Source organism: Lissotriton vulgaris, chromosome 2_1, assembly GCF_964263255.1.
Source record: "Lissotriton vulgaris chromosome 2_1, aLisVul1.2, whole genome shotgun sequence".
Classification (NCBI taxonomy): Eukaryota; Metazoa; Chordata; class Amphibia; order Caudata; family Salamandridae; genus Lissotriton; species Lissotriton vulgaris.
Window position 1 is genome coordinate 830,259,217 of NC_141687.1, and position 24,837 is coordinate 830,284,053.

The 24,837-nt window shown below is 45.2% G+C and overlaps 1 protein-coding gene across 1 annotated transcript in view; it reads left to right on the forward strand.

Moving 5' to 3' along the window:
- Positions 1-24,837, forward strand: part of PCNT (pericentrin) — a 1,129,672-nt gene that overhangs the window by 284,901 nt on the left and 819,934 nt on the right. The window contains exon 12 of the mRNA XM_086956243.1: positions 20,496-20,712. Coding sequence (XP_086812369.1) covers positions 20,496-20,712 — 217 coding nt within the window. The remainder of the gene's footprint in view (positions 1-20,495; positions 20,713-24,837) is intronic.

The window sequence follows — 24,837 nt, forward strand, 5'->3', positions numbered from 1 at the left end:
TCAAGGCGCTTGTACGAATACCGCTGTGGAACCCGTCCTGGCTTTCCCTGTGAGGCGTCCACTCCTGGGCACCCCCAGGGTGGAGGCCAGGCATCCTTAGCGTTGTGGGGGCCGTTGTGGAGATTAAGCAAGCTATTTCCCAGAGTTGCAGAGTTGGACTCCATGATAGGAATAGGCACCGAGGCGAGAATTATCAGGTCCGTGGAATTTTGAGCCCAAGGCCTGCCGAGGCGGGGAATTGAACCCTGGTCCCAGGCTAGACCTCTGCATCAGGGTCTGCCGCTCTAACCATTGAGCCACACTTCTCCAAATAATTAGCAAATGTAACATTCATTTTTTGTAGAGGTGAAGGCAATTTTTAAACAAGCAATGGTGCCGGAGGGGCGGGACAAGCTTGCAACTACAATGACAAAGCAGCAATGACGACGGAAAGTAACGTACAATAGGTATGGATAGCTGTACAAATAATTGCCAAACAACCAATTGAGCTTTGCAATGCAGAAGTTGCCATGTAGCTGGAAATGATATCTGAAGAGTATTCCTGAGTGCCGAGATTGTATTTTATAATCTAGCTCATACTGTGCCTAGCCTCCTGTCTGTGGACTATAGGTAGCTACAATGAGCTCACAATAAGCCCAGCCCAGGAAAATAAGCCTGAAGCAAATCCATCCCAAAACAGTTATTATGACACTGTTGTGGCGTAACTTACAGAGCTACTGACTTTAGGACTGGGAAACCAGGCTAGTCTTGGCTGTCCCGTGCCTTCAAAAAAACAGCGATTTGTAAAAGAAAAAAAAGAAAAAAAAAAAGAAAATGGCACTCGGCCGCCAATTATTAAACTCCCTTTATGGAACAAATCTTTTTATTTGTTTTGAAAGACAATCCTGCAGCAGCACACAGCTGTGTGCCTACAGCCCCCTTGGCCTGCAGCATGGAGTTTGTATATAAATCCAAAATACACAGCTTCAATGCTTACAACACGCAGGCTGGCAGCGTTATCTGGATTACATAAGTATAACTATTTACAAAAAAAATAGACAAAGGAAACACAAGATGAAGAAACAAACCCCTCCCACCCTGAGAAACCAAAGAAAAAGAAAGGGGATCCTGCACCGCTAATGAGCATGGTCTTTGCGATATTATTTACTCCCAGCTATCCGGCCCAGCCTAGGCTCTGTCTCATTGCCTACGAGGTGCCCTCACCTCCTCGGCCTCAGGGATCAAATGCAGTATTTGTTGATATTTGGGGCAAGTCACCTCCCTGAATTCTTTAGATAACAGTTGTATGAAAGTGGCCCATAGGTCTTTGTAAGTTTCGCCATTATAGTTTTGGACCAGTGAAAGGCGTTCCATAGCCAGATTCAGCCACAGTCTGTGTAGCCAATCTGTGTGGTCCGGTACTGTCGTCGAACCCCAGTGAACCAGATTCACCTGCCGTGCTCCTGGGTAATGCCAACGCTAATTTGCCTGCCCCTCAGTGAGCGCAGAGGAAGAAACCGAGCGTTGGAGAGCCCTAGTAGTGTGTATGCAGGAACGCGTGGTATCTCAGTCTCAAATGCTGTGTCTGTCGTTAAGTACCCGTTCACAGAAGCGTCCTGGTCTTGGGCAGTGCCAGACTAAATGCTCCAGAGATCCGCCAAACTCGCAGCCTCCAACATTTTTCTGTGTGTGTTTTGTCCCACCTGTGAATGCGAGCCGGCGTGAGGTACCAATAGGAGCAGACCTTGTAAGCTGACTCTGCTCCTGCGGTATTATTGGCTGTGTTGTGCTCTGTAGTGAATGTTTGCCCATTCCTTGTCCGATGGGGCCCTTCCCAGCTCTTCCTCCCAGCATAACTGACCCTTAATGTGCCCCCCTGTCTGTCCCCCAGCCAGCATTGTGTACAGTTCTGATATCAATTGTTTATCATCTTTTTTTGCTTATTAGCCGTATCTCAAACTGGGCCGTGAGGTCTACAACCGGTAGGACGGTGAGGTGACCCAGTGCCGCAGTTGAAGAAAATGAAATTCATCAGATTTGGGTAAATCTCAATCTACATGCAGTTGTGAAAAGGGAATTATGCAAGCCTCATCAAACAGCGAGCCGACCCGTTTGCAGCACGCCACGCTCCATTTCTGGAAGATTTCTGAATTACAGCCTGACAAAGTCCGGGTTTTCCACTATTTGGGTTAGCAGTGAGGGAAATTATGTCAGGCCCCTATTTAGCACTACGGCGTGCCAAACTTTTAGCGTTGCCGCCGTAATTGATGAGGAGTAAAGACCCCAGGCCCTCATTTTACGTGGTAGCCAGGCCTCCCTCCATATATTCACACCAGCCGCTGCTTGGTCCATGAAGGTCTAGTGCTTTTCGGAGAGCGGACGATTCCACTCCAAAATACATCTGACGTGTGAGGCCTGAAGATACCTATGCACCAGTGCGAGGCCCACCCTCTCGTTTGGGCCGCGTCATTTGGGACATGAGTATTCACGACTTCTTCCCACCCCAGATAAATTTATTGATAGCCAGCTGCAGAACATGCATTGCTTTTGGGGGTGGGACGAAGGATAGATTCTGGAAGGTATACAGAATCTTCGACAGTACTGTCATTTTCACCGCTGCGATGTGCCCGAACCAAGGCAGTTTAAGCTTCGACCTCCCGTCTAGAGACTTCGTCGTTGGATCCACCAATGCAGAGTAGTTCAACCCCAACGTCTGCAACAGCATAGGAGCCAGAAGAATGCCCAAATAGGTTATTGGTTGTGTGGCCCAATGCAATGGAAACCTCTCACGCAGAAGTTCCATGTGTGCTTTGGGGGAGGGAAATGTTATGAACCTGGGATTTGCATAGATGTACCATAAAGCCCAAAACCCCTCTGAAGGTCTCCAGCTCTAAAAAGAGGGCGGGCAAAGACTGGAGAGGCTCTGAGAGTGAAATCACATAGCCTGCGTAGAGGCTTATCTTTTGGGTATCCCCACCAAATCGAAGTCCTTTTATGTGCGGGTGGTCACGGATCTGCTGCGCAAAGGGCTCCATATAGCGGGTAAAAAGGAGGAGCGTTAGCGGGCACCCCTGCCTTGTGCCCCTCGCGATCGAAAAAGGTGTCAAGGACACCCCATTCACTCTGAAAAATGCCAGAGGTGACTGATTGATCCTTTGGATCCATTTTAGAAAACGCTCTCCAAGTGGGTGGTGTAGGTAACCCTATTGAACATCCACTGAGAGAAATAGCTTCCCTACGGGATCTATGGACGCTATCCATGAGGTGCAATAGCTGTTTTTGATTCATCACCTACCTGGTTTGTGTGGATGAACCCTGCCTAATCCGGATTAAGCAGGTCCACCATAAGCGGGTTCAAACAGGCAGCTATTATACCGGTGAAGATTTTTTCGTCTAGGTTAAGCAGCGAGATGGGGCGGTAGGAGCCGCATAGGCTAGGATCTTTGTGGGGCTTGAGAATTAACAAAATTGCCGCTTCAGCCATGGAGTTAGATCGAGCTATTCTCCTGGAAGGAGTTGAAAAGCTGCATCAGTAGTGGTGCTATCTCTGTGCAAAAGGTTTTATAGACCAAGGCGGGAAACCCTTCCGGACTATGGAGCCTTATTCAGTTTCAGCCTAACAAAGGCTGATATGACTTCCTGAACTCACTTTAAATAGTAAACAAGATGAGCACAAAGCAATTGCAGATAAAAACACTAAAATTAAACAATAGCAAAAGCGAAATACGTATGGAAGCAGACTGTGGTTGAGATCCCTAAACCCCGTAAATACTAAACAAGATTATCATGAAGCGTGTTGTTTGATTCAACCAGCGGCATGTCACAAAAAAGTGTGCTCTCTGAGTTTCATAAATAACAGTAAGAGTAAGATCACATGTAACTGAGGGAAGTCCTCATGGGAGGTTATTATAGCTCAAAAAGAGGATACTATAACTCACAAAGAGGGACTTTTAAGCATATTGACTAAACAAAAGTAGAGGAATGGCAGTAACAGAAACCAATGATAAAGATGGGAGGTAATCCAAGCCCATAATGTGGATATAGCATGTCTCAAAGACATGCGCTGCCTAGGTAAGACCTAAGACGGGTGTGGGTGGTCTGGTCACACTCTACAGCTCTCACGTCCATCTCGGAACATTTGGCCCTGGGTGCTAAATCACAACATTCATTTGTTTGAAGAACACCTTCCGAGAACAGACGATTTTGCCTACTACCTCAGCAGGATGAGGCAAGAAGTCCACGAATGTGAACTCCACCCCCTAGTCCTCCTCCCTAACCAGGGAACACACTCTACAACTCTGGGCATTAAGCTTGCCTCATCTCTACAACGGCCCCCCACAGACGCCGGGGATGCCTAGTTTCACCTTGGAGATACCAAGAAACGGACCATCTCACAGGGAAAACCAGGACGGGTTCCCCAGCGGTCTTCAGCGCCAGGATACTCCATGGAGTCGCAGTGCGCTTTACAAGTACACTTACATTTACATTTACTTCGAGTGGGGAGTTCCCCCACCTAGATCTGTTTGTAACCGCAGTCAACGCAAAATGCATAAAATTTGCCTTCGGATTCCCACACCCACTATCAAAGGGCAATGCTCTATGGATGAACTGGTCAGGGATACTAGCCTACGCCCCCCCTCCTTCTGTTTCTGGTTCAGAAATTGTCAGATATCTTGCATTCATGCTAGTAGCTCTCATGTGGGCCCAACAACCCTGGCTCACAACATTACTAGGCCTCTCAATAGTTCCCCACTCGATACTCCCCATCAGCCAGACCTCCTCACTCGGAACCATGGAGAAATCAGGCACCCAGATCCCAAGGCACTCAACCTGGCTCCTGAGGTCATAGAGTTCGGCTACCTCAGTATGACCATTCTCAAAGAAACATGTACGCCTACCACAAGGGCATGCTTGTGGCTAAATGGGAAAGATTTGTTTGTCATACTAAGCAACTCAATCCATTCAGTGCCACAATACAAACCATTATTTGTTACTGCATTTACAACTCTCTGGGCTCGCATTCACATCCATATGGATTCATCTTGCTGCAGTGGCTGCCTATCTACAAAATAGACATCACCTGTCTTAATTCAAAGTACCAGTTATTTCAGCCTTCATGGAAGGTCTTGCGATTGATTCCACCTGCAACTTCCTTTGATTCTTAACATTGCTCTCACAAGACTAATGGGTCCTCCATCCGAACCCCTACATCATTTCTCCCTCCCATTTCTCTCTTGGAAGGTGGCATTCCTAATTGCCATTACATCACTTCGACATATTAGTTAGCTTCAGGCATTAACCTTAGAAGAACCCTTCTTCCATCTTCAGAGACAGGGTGGTTCTGCGCCTCAACCCTAAAATCGTTCCAAAGACCGTCTCCCACTTTCACCTCAATCAGTCGAGTTGCCAGTATTCTTTCCAAAACCAAACTCAGTTGCAGACAGACTCCTTACATTAGAAGTGAAAAGACATTGTGTACTACTGCAGGAAGATGGCTCTTAATATAGTGTACTCAAAAGAGGTATACTGTTCAAAGACTCCAGGTATCCCTTATAAGTGGGCAGGGTGTTTCTGTAGCAATGTGCTCTCTTAGTGCGTAGTGTGGTCGATCAGCTTTAGACTTATCAGAGAGGAGTGTTAGACAACTGCTGCATACATACAGTCAATAAATGATGCACAAGACTCAATAAGGAGATCCACACCAAATTATAAAAATAATACTGCTCTTTACATAACTTTAGGCAAGCAAGATCATCAAAATCAGGTAAGTTCGCTTCAAGTTAAGAATTTCTTTTACAGTTTTCGAAAGTTGACACTGCAATTATTGGGAGCTGTAGTGTATCCTATGGGGAAAAACATGTACTGCATATAACAGCGCCTTATGGGACCAATCTTCTGCACTTAAGGTGATTATGGGGCAAGATCCAAGGCAGCATTAACAGGTCACTTCAGGCGGCACTAGGATAGCTGGGTTCTTAATGGCTTTGGGTGTCCTATTCACTGTAATGGTATCCTATGGGGGAAAACATGTACTGCATTCGGGTTTTACAGTGTTGGGTGTCCTATTCAGTTTAATGGAGGTCAGTCCAGTCAAAAAGAGGCTGCGCACTGGGACTAGGGGACCAGTCTAGTTTAACCAACAAGGGGGCTCATGTTTTGCGATGCCTGTGGGACACATTTGGTCCTCTTTTCTTCTGGCCACGGTAGCCGGGTGCAGAGGTGTGTTGTGGCATCTGGTTCTCGCGATCGGAGACACTCGCTGTAGACTGAGCCTGCACAAGGAGGCTGCAGGTGGCATCTGAGAATCCATTGTTGGCAAACCCAAGGTGGGCTTTGTCTCTACAGGGTCTGGGAACCACGCTGACACCATTGGCCCACGTCAATTCTGGCAAGGGGGAGCTAATACAGTGGTGCTTTCCGGTGTTGGGGTTTTGGCGGTGTGGAGTCCTCCCAGTTATTCTAGAGTTCCTGCAGGATGCAGGGGAGAAGCTATGCTACTCCACGGGAGTTCCTGGGTGTTGGGTGAAGGGCTGGCTGTCCTCTCAGACTTTTGGAGGCACAACAGCTGCAGATTGATCCGTCTTTGGCGCAATTGTCGGGGACAGCATTCATGCTGGCAGAGTTGGTGGCAAGTCAGTTGCTCGTCCTCTATTCTTGCTTTTGAGGCTCCTCGGGGTCCTTCTTTACGTTACTCCTGGTCCCATGGGCTCCCCTAAATACTAGATTTGGGACTTAGGGAAGTGTAGGGTAGTAGCCTATGTGCTTCATTCCCCTGAGGTCACTATAGCCCCAATATGCCACTTCTGTGGGATGTGGGCATAACCCTCTCCCAGAGTCCCTAATTCTGCCACCCCTAAGATGGCAGACTTCTAATTTGTGTGTCCACATCAGGTAGCCCACCTTAGTTGTAGAACTAGCCTGTGTGGGCGACACACCTCTCTGACTACTAATTTTCCTGCCGGTCCAGGCATCACATGTGCCCTGGTCAGGGGAGGGCTGGAGGGGGGTGTCATCCTCCCTCATTGGGGGCAGGGGGAGGGGGGGGTCTGGCGTCCTCCCACCTCTGAGGGGAGCCAGATTCACATACCAAATGTGATGAAGCTACCTGGTTTGGAATTCTAATTTACGGGTAATCTTGCTGGCTTTGTTCCTGACCTCCTGAGAGCGTGAGCACTCACCCCTGGGGGGCCAGAAACTAGTCTGTTTTGGCAGGCCGATCAAAACCAGTCAGTCAGCCTACTGGTAGTTGCAAGGTTTTCAGGGGCACCTCTAAGGTGCCCTCTGGGTGCATGTATTAATTTCGCACTGGAATAAGTGTCGGTTTATTAATACTAGATGTTTGATACCAAACTCCTTTGGTTTCAGCGAAGCCATCATGTAGCTGGGGGAATTCATTTTTGACCAGTAATCAAAACGGCTTCCCTGGTCTCTTGTACAGTCAGTAACTAAACTGGCCAGCACAGGGGCATGCAGCTATGTTCTTACAGGTAATATAATGCACCCTGCCTGAGGGCTGTAGGGCTTGCTGTAGTGGTGAATTAAAATATTACATTCAGTGTTGGGAAATATAGCACACCTTTGTGTGCCATGTTGTGTTTGTACTTTTTAGAGCACCTTGTCACACAGCCTTCAGTGGCAGTTCGTATGAGTTTGGTGCTGGGTGCCTTGAAGTGGCAAAAGATATACTGCAGCTCTTAGGGACCCACTTTAGCACCTATGCCATGGTATCCGAGGTACCACTTACTAGGAACTTACAGAGGTGCTAAAGGCCCGGTTAATTGGGTATTGAACTGTTGTCTTGTTTTTTGGGGAAAAACCCTGGCACTGGGGACCTGGTAAGCAGGAACCTGGTGCGCTTCAGTCAAAGTTAATTCAAATTCCATGCAATAAGTGGGGGGACTTTTGTACTGTAACAAAAACCCAGTTTCCTACAACATGACAGAACTAAAACCTTTCTGAAAACAAAACCACAATTTGTTGCGTTTTCCCCTCCACACATAGGAAAGCCCCCATCCAAATCTGGAATTTCAAGATAGATGGTAAAATGCATTCAAACGTGTCTCGTTAAGATCAAAAGAACATTACCTACACCCGCTAGAGCGCACTGTATTGGTAAAAATAGGGGCTTCTATGGCTTTCCTAGGCAACAACCCTCTATCTGACATAAGCAAAGCAGCTACATGGTCTACACCATACAACTTCACTGAACATTATTGTGTAGATGTTCTAACACACCAAGAGCTAATGTAGAGCAGGCAGTGCTACACACTCTGTCAAACAACTGCAACACCCACAGGTTAGCCACTGCTTTGAGTAGCACTGCTTTCATGTGTATCTACAGCTGCACATCTCAAATGGATGTTGTTACTTACCTTTTAAGTATCTGTTAATGGCATGTAGTGCTGTAGATTCACATGCACCCACCCTTCTCCCGTACACCTGTAACCTTTGCTGTTTCCTTTACCTTTTTGATATGCATGGACATCTCTTTACTACACTTACTTTACACTCCATTTTCAATCTCCTGCGGGAAAGCAATATATCAATGGTGTTGATACCCATGCACGTTATCACCAAGAAGAGGAGTCACTCATGATTTGAAAGACTAGAAAAACAACTTGCACACATCGGATCCAACACTAGATGGCAGGAGTATACAAAGCATGTGAATCTACAGCGCTACACACCACAAACATATACTTACAGGGTACGTAACATTATCCTTAGTAGTTTTTGCGATATTAATTTTTGGAAAATGTGTTGGGTGAGCTTGAAAGATTTAACACTTTTTGTTTTTTTTCAAGTTGAGGCAAACCCATCAAGAGGGTCCTAATTTTAAAAAGTGGGTGAAAGAAGTGTTTATTTGCCAATAGGTATGTCACTGAGTAATGAATAGGCACACAATTAGGCAGGAAGGATCAAAACATTTTCATGAATTATGACAGCCAGGTAGCAAGTAGTGTTTTTGATTTACTAGTAACTTTGGCACTTTGTGACGGCTGTGTGCGAAATTCGGTAGAGATTTGGCTTGTTATCAATTGCATGCAGGGGCAGATTTGAACCTTGGTTGTGATGGGGTGTCAAAGTGTTATTTTACTATTAAATTGGGCACTTTTTAGTGCCGGTGTCCGAAATGTGGCAGATGGTAAGCTGGTAAGATTTAGCTTTGTTGATTTTGTCAGAGTTTGAGCAACTTTGTCTAGGGCCGTGCAAAGATGAATGCTGTTTAAGGGGAATACACGTTGAATTCATTCATTATTATGGTGCTGTTTGAATCTGCACGAAAGTTGACAACTAGCGAATTAAGCCTGGTTCAAGGCCAGGAAGGGCTTGCAACCAGCCCTCACACACAGCTTAAATGGGTTGGGTGCAGTACGACGACCAACAGTGTAGAAGCGATACAAGACAGGTAAGTGCGGTACTTCCTTAAAAAAAAAAAAGCGCTCTGAATCCACATTTTGAAGGTGAGTTATGGTTAAGTGGATATAAAATTCAAAATGCCCTTAATTTGACAGTTATTGCATGCAGCACATAATGCACATCATGGCTTGGTCCTCGCAATAATCAGTACACTCCTTGGGTGATGGTGGATGTAAAGATACATTATTGCTGTTGTCAAAGAGCTGAGTAATGGTGTGCATTTTGTGTTGCACCTCATTACTAGCGAATTCTATGGCTTTTTCAGTTTTGTTTGCTGCACCATAAATTAACTTTAAAGGTGTCCCGCCCCCTCTCCCTACCAATGTAAAATTACATATTCAAACATATTTATTACTTACCTCCCACCATACTTGCAGAAAAGGCTAGCCCCTTCTCTTGTGCTCTCAAAAATGGACTATTACAGTGGTCTGCATCTTAATATGCACCAGCATTTAATGAACAAATTGCAAAGCTTAGAAAATGCTGCATAGAATCGCCTTCATAGCCCTCTGCATGGTTTTTAAAGCTTTGCATGATTTGGGCCCAGACTATCTCAAAAACAGCTTTAGTTGGTACAGCCCAGGTAGGGCGTTATTATCCGCGATGGCCAAAGTTGCTGTGGTCCCCTGGTATATAGATCATCATGGAGAAGCAGAAGCTTTGTGATTGGTTCCCGCAAAGCCTGGGATTCTTTCCCACTGCATATCAAAGCCATTCTGAACCTGCTATTCTTCAGGAAACCTGAAAACCTGGTGCTTAACACATGAGATTCTCTTACTGTTTAACAAAGGTAGCGCCAAGACACCTCCGGGTAGTCGAGAATTCTAGAAGTTTCTTTAACACATTTATTTATGGCGACTTTTCTGTTGACAGTGAATGCAACAATATGACATTCAATTTACCTGTTGTAAATTGTCTACAGGTGAAGAGCTGCATATGTGAGGCTAAAGATAAGTGACATGTCACTGCTGTCGTCCGGTGGGGGATCAGGGGTCCTCTTCTGTGACATCTCTAATACATGCTATGAGTTTGCCAGCATTTGGGTTCTTGGTACTTGCGTATGGCGTCTAGAGTGCATATTGATAATATTGGTCAGCCGGTCGAGAGCTACTATCCTTTTAAAAAAAAATATTTTTATTATTCGGCTTGCAAAATTACATCATATAACTTAGCATTAGAACGTATCATGACAACCATAAAATCCTTAGAACAAATTTATGCTTACAACAACAAATAAAAGAGCAAGAGGAAAGAGGCAGTCGGTAAGCATAAAATTGAGGCACAACAACAAGGGAGAAAATGTAAATAACAGAAAAATAAGAGGTTAATAAAGCTGGGCAACACCAATAAGCCAGGTCGGCCAATCAATTATTCTGCCAATGAACAAATGGAGCCCAAATTCGCAGCCCCCTCTCCTGCCTCCTCTTGCCTCTCCGCATGTACACTGCAGACTCTAAGTTATGCAGAGCCAGAATCCTGGCTCTCCAATTCAGAAATGTGGGGGATCTGGGCTGATCCACTCAGAGGTGATACATAAACGCATTACAGACATCGCTATGAATATTAAAGCTGAAGAGTAGCTCGATCTGGGGTCAACCACATTTGGATCGCATTCCAGTATTACTACTTCAGGAGATAGAACTAATGATATTTTAAGACTAATATTGAAAATGTTTGGACATCTTGAATAAATATAGCGAGTGTGGGGTAGCTGAAAAACATGTGTATATTATTAGCAGCAGCTAAGCCGCATCTTGGACAACTATGGCCCCGATTACTTCCCCATTTAGAAATTTTGGCGGGGTATAGTACAGGTCCATTAGAGCCATATATGATTGTGAGCGCAAGCTCCCAGAAGTTAAAACCATATTAGATAACTCCAGTGAATGCATGATATTGGTTCTTGACCGACCAAGTTTGTTATCCCATGTTATCTTGTTGTTTCTGAATGTCTTCATCTGTTATGGTTTCTTCTTATGAGCTGCCAAATATAAAGCGCCGGGACACTCCGCAGGAGTAGCCGTGAGCTATAGAAATTTAATTTAACATAACATAACATAACTTAGAATTTTGAAGGAATAGGTCATCAGGGAGGCCCAAAAGAAGGTTTTGATAGATAAGACCAATTTTTGATTTCTTCAAAATGAAATCCATAAGTAAATTTTTAACGAAAAAAGGTAGATTCCTAGTCAGGAGTCTCTCTAGATAGCTACAAATCTGTAGATATTTAAAACATTTGTGCGAGTCCAGAACAAACTTCTCTTTAAGAAAGAGAAAAGGAGCAAGAGTCTCCTGCTGGGCTAAATCTCTCAAAGCAATAATACCATGCATCCTCCACCTAATTGTAATATGGTCTTGGAAGATAGGTGGTAGTAATCTAGCTTCTGCAAGGGGTGTATAATAATTAATATTGGAAATTGACCATTTCCGCCGCACTTTTCTCTAAACCGAATACATGGCCATGATGACTCTAAATTTAGTTTTATAGTAACTTGGTTCGAGAACTGTTAATAATATTCCTTTCACATCCTCCCCCAGACCAATTGCAAAGATAGAGGGGCTACAGCATACTGGAAGTACTGCTCTGTCCCCTAACAGTGGAACAGCAAGATGTTGTAATAATGCTGCCCAGTTGTACAACAACAGATTGGGGACTGACCACCCTCCCCGATCCACAGGCAACTGCATCCATCTCGAGGCCCTTTGCGGCTGACTGTAACTCCATAAAAACCTATTGCAGCATCTCTCTAACCTGGCCATACTGGTCCGGGCAAATTCTAATGGGATAGTTCTAAAGAGATACAAAAGTTTTGGTAGGATCAGCATCTTTAGAACGTTCCTCCTACCAAAAAACATAGATTCAAATTATCTAGTCTATGTAAGGTGGTGGCAACTGTATCTATAATAGGTAAGATGTTAATATCAGGGAGTTTTTCCACCCCTGCTGTAATAATTACGCCTAGATACATTGCACTTGGGACCACTGGTGCATCGGATGGCCCCATAGCGGAAGATTGGACTACCTGGGTTTTTTGAGCATTAGGTTTGTAGCCCGAACACAGGCCCAATTGCCCAGCCAGAATCTTTAGCGCCGAAAACGAGGTTGCCACATCACTGGTCAATACCACAATATCGTCGGCGTAAGCCAGAACTTTAAACTCAAAGGTGTTAACCCTTACTGGAGGTATAGTCAAGGCAGTCTCAGTTCTGCTTAAAAATGGGTCGATATATAAAGCAAATAGCAGGGGCGAGCTGGGGTAGCCCTGCCTGGTGCCCCTGCTGATAGAAAAAGAGCTCACGGTCATGCCAGAGATGGATACAGTTGCCTGTGGCCTGATATACAGTGCCTGTACAGCCTGAATAAAACCGGAACAGAACCCGTTCCACTCCAAAGCTTTCCACAGGAACCCCCATGCAACCCTGTCAAATGCCTTTTCGGCGTCTAACAGGATTACGCCTAGGGGGGACCCGGTGACTTGGGCCCAGTCTAGAAATGTAATGACACAGCCGAACGTGGTCCGCCGTGTCTCTGCCCGGGAGGAATCCGTGCTGACGGATAGAGACTAAAGGGGAGATGACAAAAGCTAATCTGGTAGCCAGAATCTTAGCAAAAATCTTATTATCCGTATTGATCAAAGAGATCGGGCGGAATGAAGCGGGATTGAGAGCAGACTTGTTCTTCTTTTTAAATAAAATAATATTTGTATATTGCCAAGAATCTGGTATATGGCCAAGCTGGGCCTCCCTAAGCGTTCTTAAGAGATCTTCACGGATTTCCAAGCTAAAAGTACTATAAAACTCCAAAGGAATGAAGCCTTACCCTTAGCCATCGTGTTTAGAGCCTGTTCAACCTCCTCCCATTCTATAGGCGCCGCTAAGACTAAGTTCTGATTGTCGGATATTTTTATAGTGTTAAGTTCGGGAACAAAGGCCGCAAATTCTTCATCCAGATTATCTTCCCTGGATGACTGTGTATAATGAAGAATAAAAATCAGAGAAGACACAGGACTCCTTCTGAAGTATCGTGAATCCGGTCCTGAGCGTCCGGAATTGAGTCAATACGATTGGCCGTGCATCACTGTTGAAGGCGCTTGGCAAGGACCCTACCTGCTTTTCCCCTGAACTCAAACATAGTTAAGCGGTACTGTATATACTTAGCTGCTAAGTCCTGCCCAAAAAATTTGAGAAGGAAAGCTTTGATACGTGCCACTTGCAACTGATCGTGGGCAGTATCCAGACCTTCCTTAATAGTGTTGGTGAGCAAGAACTCTGCACGGTGAAGTTCATCGGTCTGAAAATTGATTAGCTCACGGATTTGCTTCCGACGTGAGAGTGAAAAGCTTTTAGTTTCATCACGGCTCGCAGCCTTAAGTGTATCCCAGACTATAATATTAGAGGCCAACCCTCTGTTAAAATCCAAGAATTCACAAACCCAGGGTCGCATATGATGTAAATAGGCTTCCTCCGATAGTAACTTCCTCTCGAAAGTCCAAGGTCTAAGGGCCTTTGGGACAGTAGGTAAGGTACAATTAATATTCAGGGGATTATGATCAGATATTATACGGGGTGAAATGGTAATTGATGTTGTATCCGCTAACTGATCCGACAAAAAGAAATAATCCAAACAAACCATTTTATTATGTGGAGCTGAGAAGTACGTACAGCCATGTAGGTCCCTATGGTGGTGATGCCAAAGGTCAGTCATCAAGTGCCCCTGAGCCAGCGCTTGTAAAGCCCTGAATACCGTAGGTTTCTTGCCTACATATTTTGTCCCCCAATTATATCGTAGTCTGCGGACAGACTAATATTAAAATCACCACACAAGCAGCCCGGATGCGGCCACAGGGCCAGCTCTACATTTAAATGATATAAAACGGTGGGGTCATCCAGGTTAGAGCAATGAACAGTACAGATGGTCATGGGTGCCCCATTAATCAGAAGTTCAACAATAGCCCTGCTGCCATGATTGTTTTTAGTAGTTTTAACACATGACCTGAGGCCACGCTTGGCCAGAATAGCAACCCCACGTATCATTGAAGTTTGTCGGGAACAGCAAAACCAGGGACTTTTAGATATTCTCTATTTTCCCACGGTACAAGCGTCTCTTGGAGACAGAGTACCTCTAAGTTTAAGGCATGGCCAACCCTTGAAAATAAAGCCCTCTTCTTGCCATTATTCAGGCCACAAACATTTAATGAAGCAATGCGTATTTTACCCGACGCCATTCAGTCTTTTCAAAGAACGCAACAAAATAACCAAAGAAGTCACTATGGTATCATGATACACACAACATTTTACAAGCTGATTTTTTATGATGCGCCCCTTCCCAACCCCCCCAAACCCACACCCAAGAACCCCAACCACCCTCCCCACCCACCCTGAAACACCACCGCCCACTGACCCAGCCCCCCCCTGAACTAGGCAATAGACCGAAGTCCAAATGATGGGGAAACTGGTGAGCGCTGGGGCCCCCCACCCCCTGAAGTTGCTGCCGGTCTACTCACGCAGGAGCATCCCTGGAGAAGTTCCATGAGAGATACTAGAAAAAGAAAAAAACGATTGTCAACCTCCCAATTGGGCATGCCCCCACTAAAGTTAGACAAAACAAATAAGAGGAGAGGATAACAAATGCAATCCTAGAGAAATTTCCTAAATTGAGTCCAGAAACGCTTTAGCCTGAATCTCTGACTCAAAAAATGTTTTGTGCCTGATGGATGACTTTGAGTTTAGACGGATACAGCAAAAACACCTGTGCCCCCTTAGATTGGAATGGGGCAATCAGCTGCCGGAGCTGCTACCTCCGTTCAACTGTAGCTGGGCAAAAATCTGGCCTGACAAAAAATTGGCACCCTTTCCCAGATCTCTGTCCAGCCTCGCTAAATCATACAACTTCTCTCTGGCCAAGAAATTATGCAAAAAATTAAAATAGCCTGAGGTCTATTATATGTTTGGCCAGAGTGTTTAGGTTTGAACGGGAACCGGTGGGCGCGCTGAATTTCCATCTGCCAGTCCCATTTCTTCACTTCAGGGAATGCTTCTGTGAAAAGCTCCACCACGAATCGGCAAACGTCCGTCCCATCGATACCTTCAGGGACCCCCAGAATCCTCAAATTGTTTCTGCGGTCCCTGTTTTTCATGTCCGCAAACTTCCATTGAACATCATCCCTGTGCGCTTGGATTGCATCAATCTCATTCCTCTGGGTAAACATACAATCCTCCAACGTCGAAATGCGAGTTTCTGCTTCGGCTACCTTAGATGCCGCTTCTGCACAGGTTTTCTTGACTCTACGGAGTGAGTTCTGGACCCTGTGGCAAGCCGCTTGCGCACGGGCACTTTCCTGGCGGGTCTCTTACCGGTAGGCAATGATTGTTTGATAAATTGTTGCCAGTGTGATTTCACCCGGGGGTGGACCCAAGCTAGGGTCAGAGAAATTAGGAGCTGGCTCTAAAGGATTGGATTGGACACCCGGCTGGGTTGTAAATGAATAATCCCAGGCTAAAGAGCCCATCACCTGATCCGGATCTTGAGGGAGTTTGCGAACTGTAGATAGAACATTTGAGATGGCCGCTGAATTCAGAACCTCATTTGTGCGCCAGTCCCCCGTTAAACTACCCTTGTCATCTGTCCAGTCCCTATCTAAGCCATTATCATCCACCGAAGAACCAGTGTGTTCCGATAAAGAGAAAAAATTCACCATCTGTGTCCGTATTGATTGAGGCTGGTGGCAGAGGAGCTTGAATAGCTTCAACATATGTGTGCACACTTGGTGACGGCGAGGAGATTTCTGCTAGGGAGTCTATAAAGTTGAGTTTCTGAGGGATCTGTGCCGGAGGGACTACATCTCCCAGAAGGCCTTGGGGCTGTACAGACAAATCCATTGTAGACTCGATACAAATCAAAGTTCCAGAATCATTAGGCTCCGCTTGTACAATGTCCACTGAGCCCGCATTTGAAACGTTTAACGGAACAGCTACAGAATGTGTCTTAGAGACGACATCAATCTTACCAGCTACAGCTGTGGGGGCTTTAGTGGATGTGGTAGCTGTAGGCTGCCGAGTCTTCTGAGAGGTCGGAGGCGTTTTGTTAATACTGACAGCCCGTGTCTGGAACATTGCTGGGACTGGTACAGTTTTGGCATTTTTAGATTTTTTCCCTGATGAAATATCTACCTTGGTGTTCTTTGCGCTATTAGCTGAGGGCGCCGCTTGTGTAGACGGGGGGCTGAGAAGCCGAAGGTTTTGCGGGAATCCGAGGCTGGTTTTTCGTTTGCCCCTTCAGCGGCATAGCAGCGTTTTTCATGCAACGCAGATGGAACTGCTGAAGCCGCTGCGTGAGAGCAAAGCCGCTGCAGAGCAGACGCCACGGAACCGGGATCAGCTGTAAAAGGCGGCGTTGATTACTCGCGGGCAGCCGCAGCATCGGTAAGAGAGGGACAGTCGTCTTTTCAGGTAAGCTTTGGATTACATCTGTTAAATCCTCTCGTTAAGGACTGTTGCACCGGCAGGGCATCCAGGCGGGGAGAAGTGCTGCAACCCGTTTTCTCGGCCAAAGAGACGGCCGCCATCTTGCCCCCAAGTCCCAACCTTTCCAGTATCCGAGAGCTACTATCCTATTCATAATGTTACAATGCTATGATTTATCCTGGAATGTCTAAGCAGCTTGCTTTGATTTTAACTGGGAAAGGGAGGCACCCAACTTGACTCAGGCCCATGAGTGTGAGCTATTCTGTGGGGTTTCAGCTATTGTTCAAGAAAGTCTGTTATCTTTGCTTGCCAGTTGCAGGTGGATCATGTCCAACTCAGTTATCTGAGATTGTACCCCCATTCTGTCTCCGCTGTCAGGACCAAGCTGTTTTTTCCCCTTTTTCTACCAAAATCTCTTTTCTGTTGTGGATCATGAGAAGCCCTTTTGCTTTACTGTGTCATGCCCAGCTTTCTATTGGCCAAGACCAGAGTGAGGTCCTTAAAAGTACATGCCATTTTCTTTTGCTTGGTTCTTGAAATCAATTCTATTAGATTCACATTAGGGCGTCGGGCGTTTTTATTTTTGTATTTCGTACATTCCCGTATGTTCTGGTTTTAAATCTCCCTGGTGACTTAACAAAGTGTCGTAAATTAGCCTTCCCAATTTGACTTGTAGGGCAGGCGTCTGGTACAGACGTTAGATGTGTGTGATGCAAAACGTGCTGGATTATTTTAAACCTAGAGTTTCTAGACACTATTTTTGGGTATCCTCCTCTGCCATTAATCATCGGTCAGATTATTCCATGGTCTTTGGTTCAAAGCGTCCTCAATACTGTTAGTGCTACTTTTGTCGTGTCCACTAATGCATTGTATAGATGTGTTGTGTTTCTGCTTTCCTGCTTCTGCCCAGCACTAATGTGTGAAATTATAGATGGGTAACAATAATGTGGAAATGTTACACTGAAGGTGTCTGACATTAAATAGACAAGAGCGATGTTTGAGTGGTCTATGATGTCACTTGGACCCCCACCTGAAAAAATCCTAGTAATTCACTTTTTAGCCATCAATAATTTTATATTATGTATGCCTCCCAAAACCATCTGTCCCTGCTTTCAACTGCCAATTTTTGCAGAGGAGTAACCGCGAAGCCATATATAGCATGACCTCTCCTCTTGTGCTAAATATTAAATAAAAACAAAAACCTTCCCTCCTTCCTTCCTTCCTTCCTTCCATCAATCCCAGCACCTGTCATTCTTTGCCTCCACACTCTAAGCTGTGTTGTCTGCTCTCTATTTCAACAGAGAGTCAACACCGCACTGACAGATTCTAAAAGCAGTGGCTGAGCAACCTGGAACTCCAGTGTCCTAGCATAATTTTTTTCCCCCAATGTTACGTAATTGTAGTGTGGCAGCAGATTAAGAATGTAGTAGTCACCATAGTGGTGGTCTATGATGGCCTCACTTGACAATAAGGTGAATACCCTGTGACATTGCACCACCTGTAACTTTGTGCTTCAGGTTCTGCTGAACAGACTTGTCAATGCATTCAACATTTAAACATTTCTTATTTGTTCAATCTCTGGAATGTGTGCATTTGCTCCTCATCCATTGGGTCTCCCTGTATCATGACTTCACCTGTGTGTCCATAGTTCCAGATCCACTCGCTTGGTTAGAGTTTGGTGCTTAATGTTAGAATTAATCTTATTGCAGTGGTGGCTCCATGTATTGCACATAGCATGTTTTAGTGCACTGAATGGTGTGTTCTTTTTAGGTGTTTATTGTTTCGTTGTTGGATATTTTTCATTACATTTTGCCCATGTTATTTTATTCTTGCTTCCCCATGGGATTTATTTTTCTTGGTATGCAACAACTGTAGGTGGTGGTCTTTTGTCTGCTAGAATTGCCCACCCCATTGCATTAATACCTTTGTGTGAGTCCTTGCTCAGGTAGTTCCCATGCAGATGCCTCGAACTTTGTATTGAGTTATTTTGCAGAATCTGGCTTTTGGCTGTCACCTTTTCGTATTTTAGGTTCCCCCTTTTCCCCCTGATCCTTTGAAATGAAAATATAGTACAAATATTGTGGTAATCTCCGGTAAAGGTTAAATACCTAATCTGAATATGGCATAACTAGTCATTCGGCATGGAGTGTCTGCTTGAGTTCATGTGGAGGATCTGGTAACATACCGTTTATTCTTTTCATAATCCATACTAGTCCGCTCTGTATTTGGTGCAGTGGATTTTGCACAGCAGGTGAATCTTAACTACCATGAGAACTTAGATTACAGTTGAGCATTAGTTACTTCTGTGAAGAGATTGACCCCAGTTTCATAAGTCTTCCATACTTCTAAGACTTCTCTATTGCATTAGGGTTCTTTCAAAATAGATACATGCTTCTTGGGTGGGTCCTTTCATTTTCTTAACCTAGATAGTTTAGACATCCAGGTTGCACAGGGTTTCTAGTGATTGCACAGGGTTTGTGTTGAGTGAGTGGTTGAGGGACAGGGCTTCTTTTCATCACTGGGTTTGAAAGCTGTCTGGATTTTAATTTAATTATCTCACTTTTGTCTTGAGTCTTTATGTGCCCATGATGCGCAGAGCTATTTAACAGCTTTCATGGTTGGCGGCATCGTCTCTACGACAGAGGTATATGTTATTTTCAGTGTCTATCTGACTTGATCACTTCGATCCAGATCTAAAACTAAAATTGAGAGATGGCTAGTCTTCTGTACTTTGGGGACAGCACATACCGTCCTCCAGAGAGAAGAGATTATTTTTGATTGTTTTATCATTTGTTTTTATTCTACATAGACCTCCCTTCGCAATTCATTTAATAAATCACATCGAAATTATGGTTATTTTAGCCAAGCTTTTCCTTGAGGTTTTCCTAAACTGTGTGTTCCAGTGGCTGTCTGTTTGAGAATCTGACCAACTTGATGGAAATTGAAGAGAGTCATGGTCAAGGAATAGGATGAAGAATCCATTAATGTTGGTCTTCCTAGAGCTAAATTCGCTCCTGTTAACACCAGCCATACCTGCACCCATCAACTCTCATCTGACTAGACCAGTTCTTTAGCTGTCTGTGTGCATAAAGGAAGCTTAGAGAGACATCATTATGCACTGGGAACGAGGACTCTGCATGTGTATGTGCAAAATAAATGAATACATATTCCTCAAACATTTAAGTAACCAATTCCTATTCAACTAATAGCATTCACAAACGTTGTCTCAAAGTCAATCCGCAAACTATTTCAGACGTTTTATACCAACCAGTAAAGTTTTTCAGATATTCGGCATGCTTTACTGTCATTTTCATAACTTCTAAAACTTAGTTATTTGTGTAGTGGTTTTGATAAAATGCAAAAATGCATTGAATGCTAATGTTTTGCCATTTGCCAGACAACCTAATTGGAAATTGTTTAACATGATCTTCTTAACCTGAGCTTTTCTCCAAGTAATGAACAGCTTTAATCCTTTCTCAACTAGTTTACAAAACAGGGCCCTTTATTCCAGGTTGTTTGAGTATGTGGTTACACAGGACTGCTAGTAGTTTTTAAGCAATTTAATATCTACTTTGTTTAGGCATACCTTTTAAAAGTGAAATATGAAGTTTTCTTAATGCTTTTGTCTCTAGGAAGAGTTGAATTTTGTGCGCCTTCAGGCCGAAGAGCAGCACTGTCGGGAACTTGAGTATGTGAAATCCTCACTGGCTCTGCAGTATAAAGACAACCTTCTGAATTTGAAGCTCGAACTCTCCGACCAATGTATATCTGAGATTGAAACACTGAAAAAAAAGCACTGCCTTGAACTGGAGCAACTGCGAGCTCAACTCTCTGGCCAGCACATCCAAGGTTTGTGACCATGTACAGTACCTGTGTGTGGTTTGTAAGTTTTCATACAATTATACTTTGACCTGTGCGTTGGTCAAGAAAGGGAACATAGTGTCTTTCTATCCAGTGTTCTGACTGTTCCAATACTCCGACGTTGTGGGTTAGGGAGCAGTTAACTTGGAAAAACAGATCAGTTTTGAGCATCTTACTGAAGCCCTTTCTCGGAAGTAACTGCAGAATGCTTGTCATCTTTGCACCTGTCTGCCATAGGAGAAGTGTAGACAGTTAATATTACTGCAGTGGTAAATTGAGGGATGGTACTGAAATAATCTTAATGCTAGCTTTACGAAACATGTATATAATATACGGTATTAACTAGAAAGAAAGTTTAATTTGGTGTGCATTTAAAAATACCATGTCAGATGCATTGGTCATTAAAAAATACATAGTTGTTACTTATACTAAATGTAATATTATTGTTGTCTGTCCTTGAAATACTGCTGCCAGTGATTTGATGTGAGGTGGGTTTGGGGAATAGAATCTGTTTAATGAAGTACAGGCCTAGCAGTAGACAACAATACACGTTTTCCTTGTTCTACTTTTGTAGAGCCTATCCACAGTTCTTTATTTAAGTCATTCATAAGCAGCAAAGTATGAGTAAGCATTTTAAACAGAAACTTTGTGTAAACAAGTCACAGAACATAGGACTGTAAACATGTATAGTAGAGTGAAGTTTTGAGAGAAGATGGGGTAAAAGGATAATTCCTAGAACAATAACAGGGTGACCTTATTTATACCTAATCCAGTTTACTTATGTCAAATTACATGGCTGACTAAAGAGATAATTAAGTTAGGTCAGCAAATGTCCTCCTGAAGAAGGCTCCTCTACTCGCACATCAAGCTGTTCCCTCTCGATTTAGCCTCTTCGCCCACCACATCACGTTCACATTTAACTCCTCTCCTCGCCTCCATACCACCCTCGACATTGTGCACTCCTTTGACTTTTTATGCAGGTCTTTGAACTCTTCTCCTCAACCTTGTCAATCGATAAAATATCTCTTTTCTACTTGGCTGTATCCTACTATAACCACTCAGTTGCTGTCTCTCGCCCACTATTCACCGCATGCACACCTATCCTTGTACTGTATTCAGTTGGCTTGTAGCTACATTTGATATATTATATCTGGCATTAATTCCTTTTCCATCCACACACTGTCTTTTAAGCACTACAGATTGAATAGTGCTTTGAGGGTGGTCTTATTCTAATACAGATGAGGTGAATCAGATTTCTTGGGAAAGCATTGCAGAGTAGCATGATCAGTACTTTGAGTAAGTGAAAATGAGACTCAACATTTAGTGGTTGGGAGCAATTAAGATCTGAGTTGGTAGAGTTAAACGTTTGGGAAGGTAAATGACAGATGCAATTTGGCTCTGGTCCAGACAAATGACTTGGGCCACAAAAATGAGAACTTTTTACTTTCTTGACTGCCTAAAAGACAGCTGACTTGAAGTCTGTGGGGCGAGTTGAAGGAAAGGAGAAAGTTGTACTGGTTGTAAAATGTGTCACTATGTTGGGAGGCAAGCAAGCCAGCCCATTTCTGCCACCCCCCCAGGCAGACTGATCACAATCAAGCTGGCCTAGTTTGACAAAGTTTTTAGAGGGAATTTGTGATATTTCTGATGTTATGTTGATGCCATATAGTTTCTAAAGTGTTAATGGAGTAAAGGTCCATGCAAATGTTAAATAACACCTAAAGGTTTCTAGTTCATCAAGTAATGATGTCTGATGGAAAATAAATTAGTGAAGTCTGGTCTAGGTACATGGTTGGAAGAGACCTAGAAGCAGATCATTTGGATTTTGGCAGAAATTTCTATAATGGATCATACATCCATTCAGTGTCTGATGAGGAAGTTAGAGATTTTAACGTGAAGATGTGTGAGATGCATGAAAATAAAAGATTTGGATGTTGCTCTCATAAAGGTGATTGGAAAAGCTGATTGGATATACAATCACTATGGGAGTAGGTGTATAATGAGAATAGTGAAGGTATTGTCCTTTCTTTGAAATGTGAAGAAGACCCATAACGTTAATCTGCCCTGATCAAAAAGTTGACTGTGGTACATAGTAAAGCCTAGGCTTATGCTGAAATTTGATATATCTGAAAGAGACACGTTAGTGATAGATTCCTTACCGTAGAATATCCCCAAGCGTCGAACTGGATCTGGAAAGATTTTCATCAGCATTATCCCTGAGCCTCGGGAGGTGGCGTTGTGCGGCTCCGTGTCCGTCGCTTGCGTTGTAAGCGCCAAGACGACTTAACGGAGACTACTTAGGCACCACCCATGCGCGCTGACGTCCGTTCTTTCTTTTTCCGCACCAGCAAGCGCAGATCCGGTTAGAGCACGTACCCTAGTCACTTTTTTGACTAACTTTTTTGAGACTTTTGTCTCTACGTCTTTGAGTCTTTGACTTCTGGTGCCACGTAGGGATGCCTGGGTTTAAATCCTGCAGGGCCTGCCGCCGTACGATGTCGGTGGCCGACCCCCATGGCATCTGTCTCTACAGTCTGGAGCGCGACCTTGACTCCAGTTCATGTTCCGACTGTCTGGCCATGGCTCTGAAGGCTTTGAGGGAGCGGTCCCGAAAGCTGCTGGAAGCCCGGCAGTCGTCTCCGCGCCGTTCGAGGTCCAGGGGACACTCGAGGGACCGACCTCGGAGCCATCATCATCATCATCGCTCCTCGGGGTCCAAGGCTTCACCCTCGGAATCGGGTTGGAGACGTCACACGAAAAAGAAGCGTGTACGCTCTACGACCTCCCACCGTCTGTTTCTGGACATGGACGAGGGGGCCAGGGGTCCTTCCTCCACGGCTCTGTTGGTGCTTGGGAGTACCAGGGCCTACCCGCCCTACCTGGGTCCGTCGGCAACTGCGGCCCAGGTGCAATAGTTTCTTGCTGCAATGGACCGCCTTTTCAGTCTTAGGGTTCCTACCGGCACGCCTTTGGGCCTCACAGTCCCCATTGAGGGCCTTTGCTTGCCACCGGCTCCAGCGCCGCAAGGTTCTTCGCCAGCGGCTCCACGCTCCCTGAGGCTCCGTTCTCGGCGCCGGCATGGGTTCCGTTCGTTCCACTTCGCCCTTGTCCGAGTTTCCGTGCAATTTTGCTCCCGCTTGGGACCCTAATTGGGAAATGGAGCCGGATTGGCGCCGTTCCCAGCGCCGTTGGAGCATTTGTTTTCCCCTGTGCCTCCCCCGCCGCTGCAGCCTGTGCCTCGGGCCGTGGAGGAGGGGGATGACTGGGAGGGGTCGGAGGACCCTCTTGCACAGCAGTGAGAGTCTGAACATGAGTGGGTGGAGGACTCTGAGGATGCAGTTGGCCTTGACCTTTCCTCTGTGTCTGGGTTTGTGTCTCCTCCCGCTGTCATGGAGGATGGCGCCACATACACTGTGGTGCTCCGTAGAGCAGCTGAGGCTCTTGACCGTATCTGCCTACTGTTACGCTCAAGACGAACCTCCTTACTGAAGTGCTTCAGCCGGCGGCAAGTTCTATGGAACCTCTGCTTCCGTTCAATGAGGCCTTGACTGTTGTTTTGATGGGCACCTGGTCTAGAACAGCCACAGGGGTCCCTGTGGATAAAAACGTGGCCAGGCGTCACTGGGTGACCCTGCCTTTTTAACAAATCATCCAACCCCGGAGAGCCTGGTCCTTCAGGCCTGCACTTTCCAAAGTGCATTCCCTACCTCCCTGCCAGATAAGGAATCAAAAAGCTGGAGCAGTTTCGTAAAAAGTTGTTTTCCTCTGTCAACCTGGGGCTTCGGTCAGTCAACACCGCATGCCTCTAGGGCTGCTACTCGCGCTGTGTGGGACACAGTGGCGCAAACTCTGCGCCAGTGCCCGGAGGAGGTTGGTGCTGTACTTTAGCAAGCTGTTGCGGAGGGGAAGGATGCTGCGAGGTTTGCCATTCGGTGTGTGCTGGACACCGCAGACTCTTTAGGGAGGGCCATCTCCACGACGGTGGCCTTGCGTCGCCATGCCTGGCTTCGGTCCACAGGGTTTTCGTGGGCTGTCCAGTGTTCCCTCATGGATATGCCTTTCTTAACCCCTTCCATGCTGATGACGAACCCCAGCCGTCATGCACTACAGTGC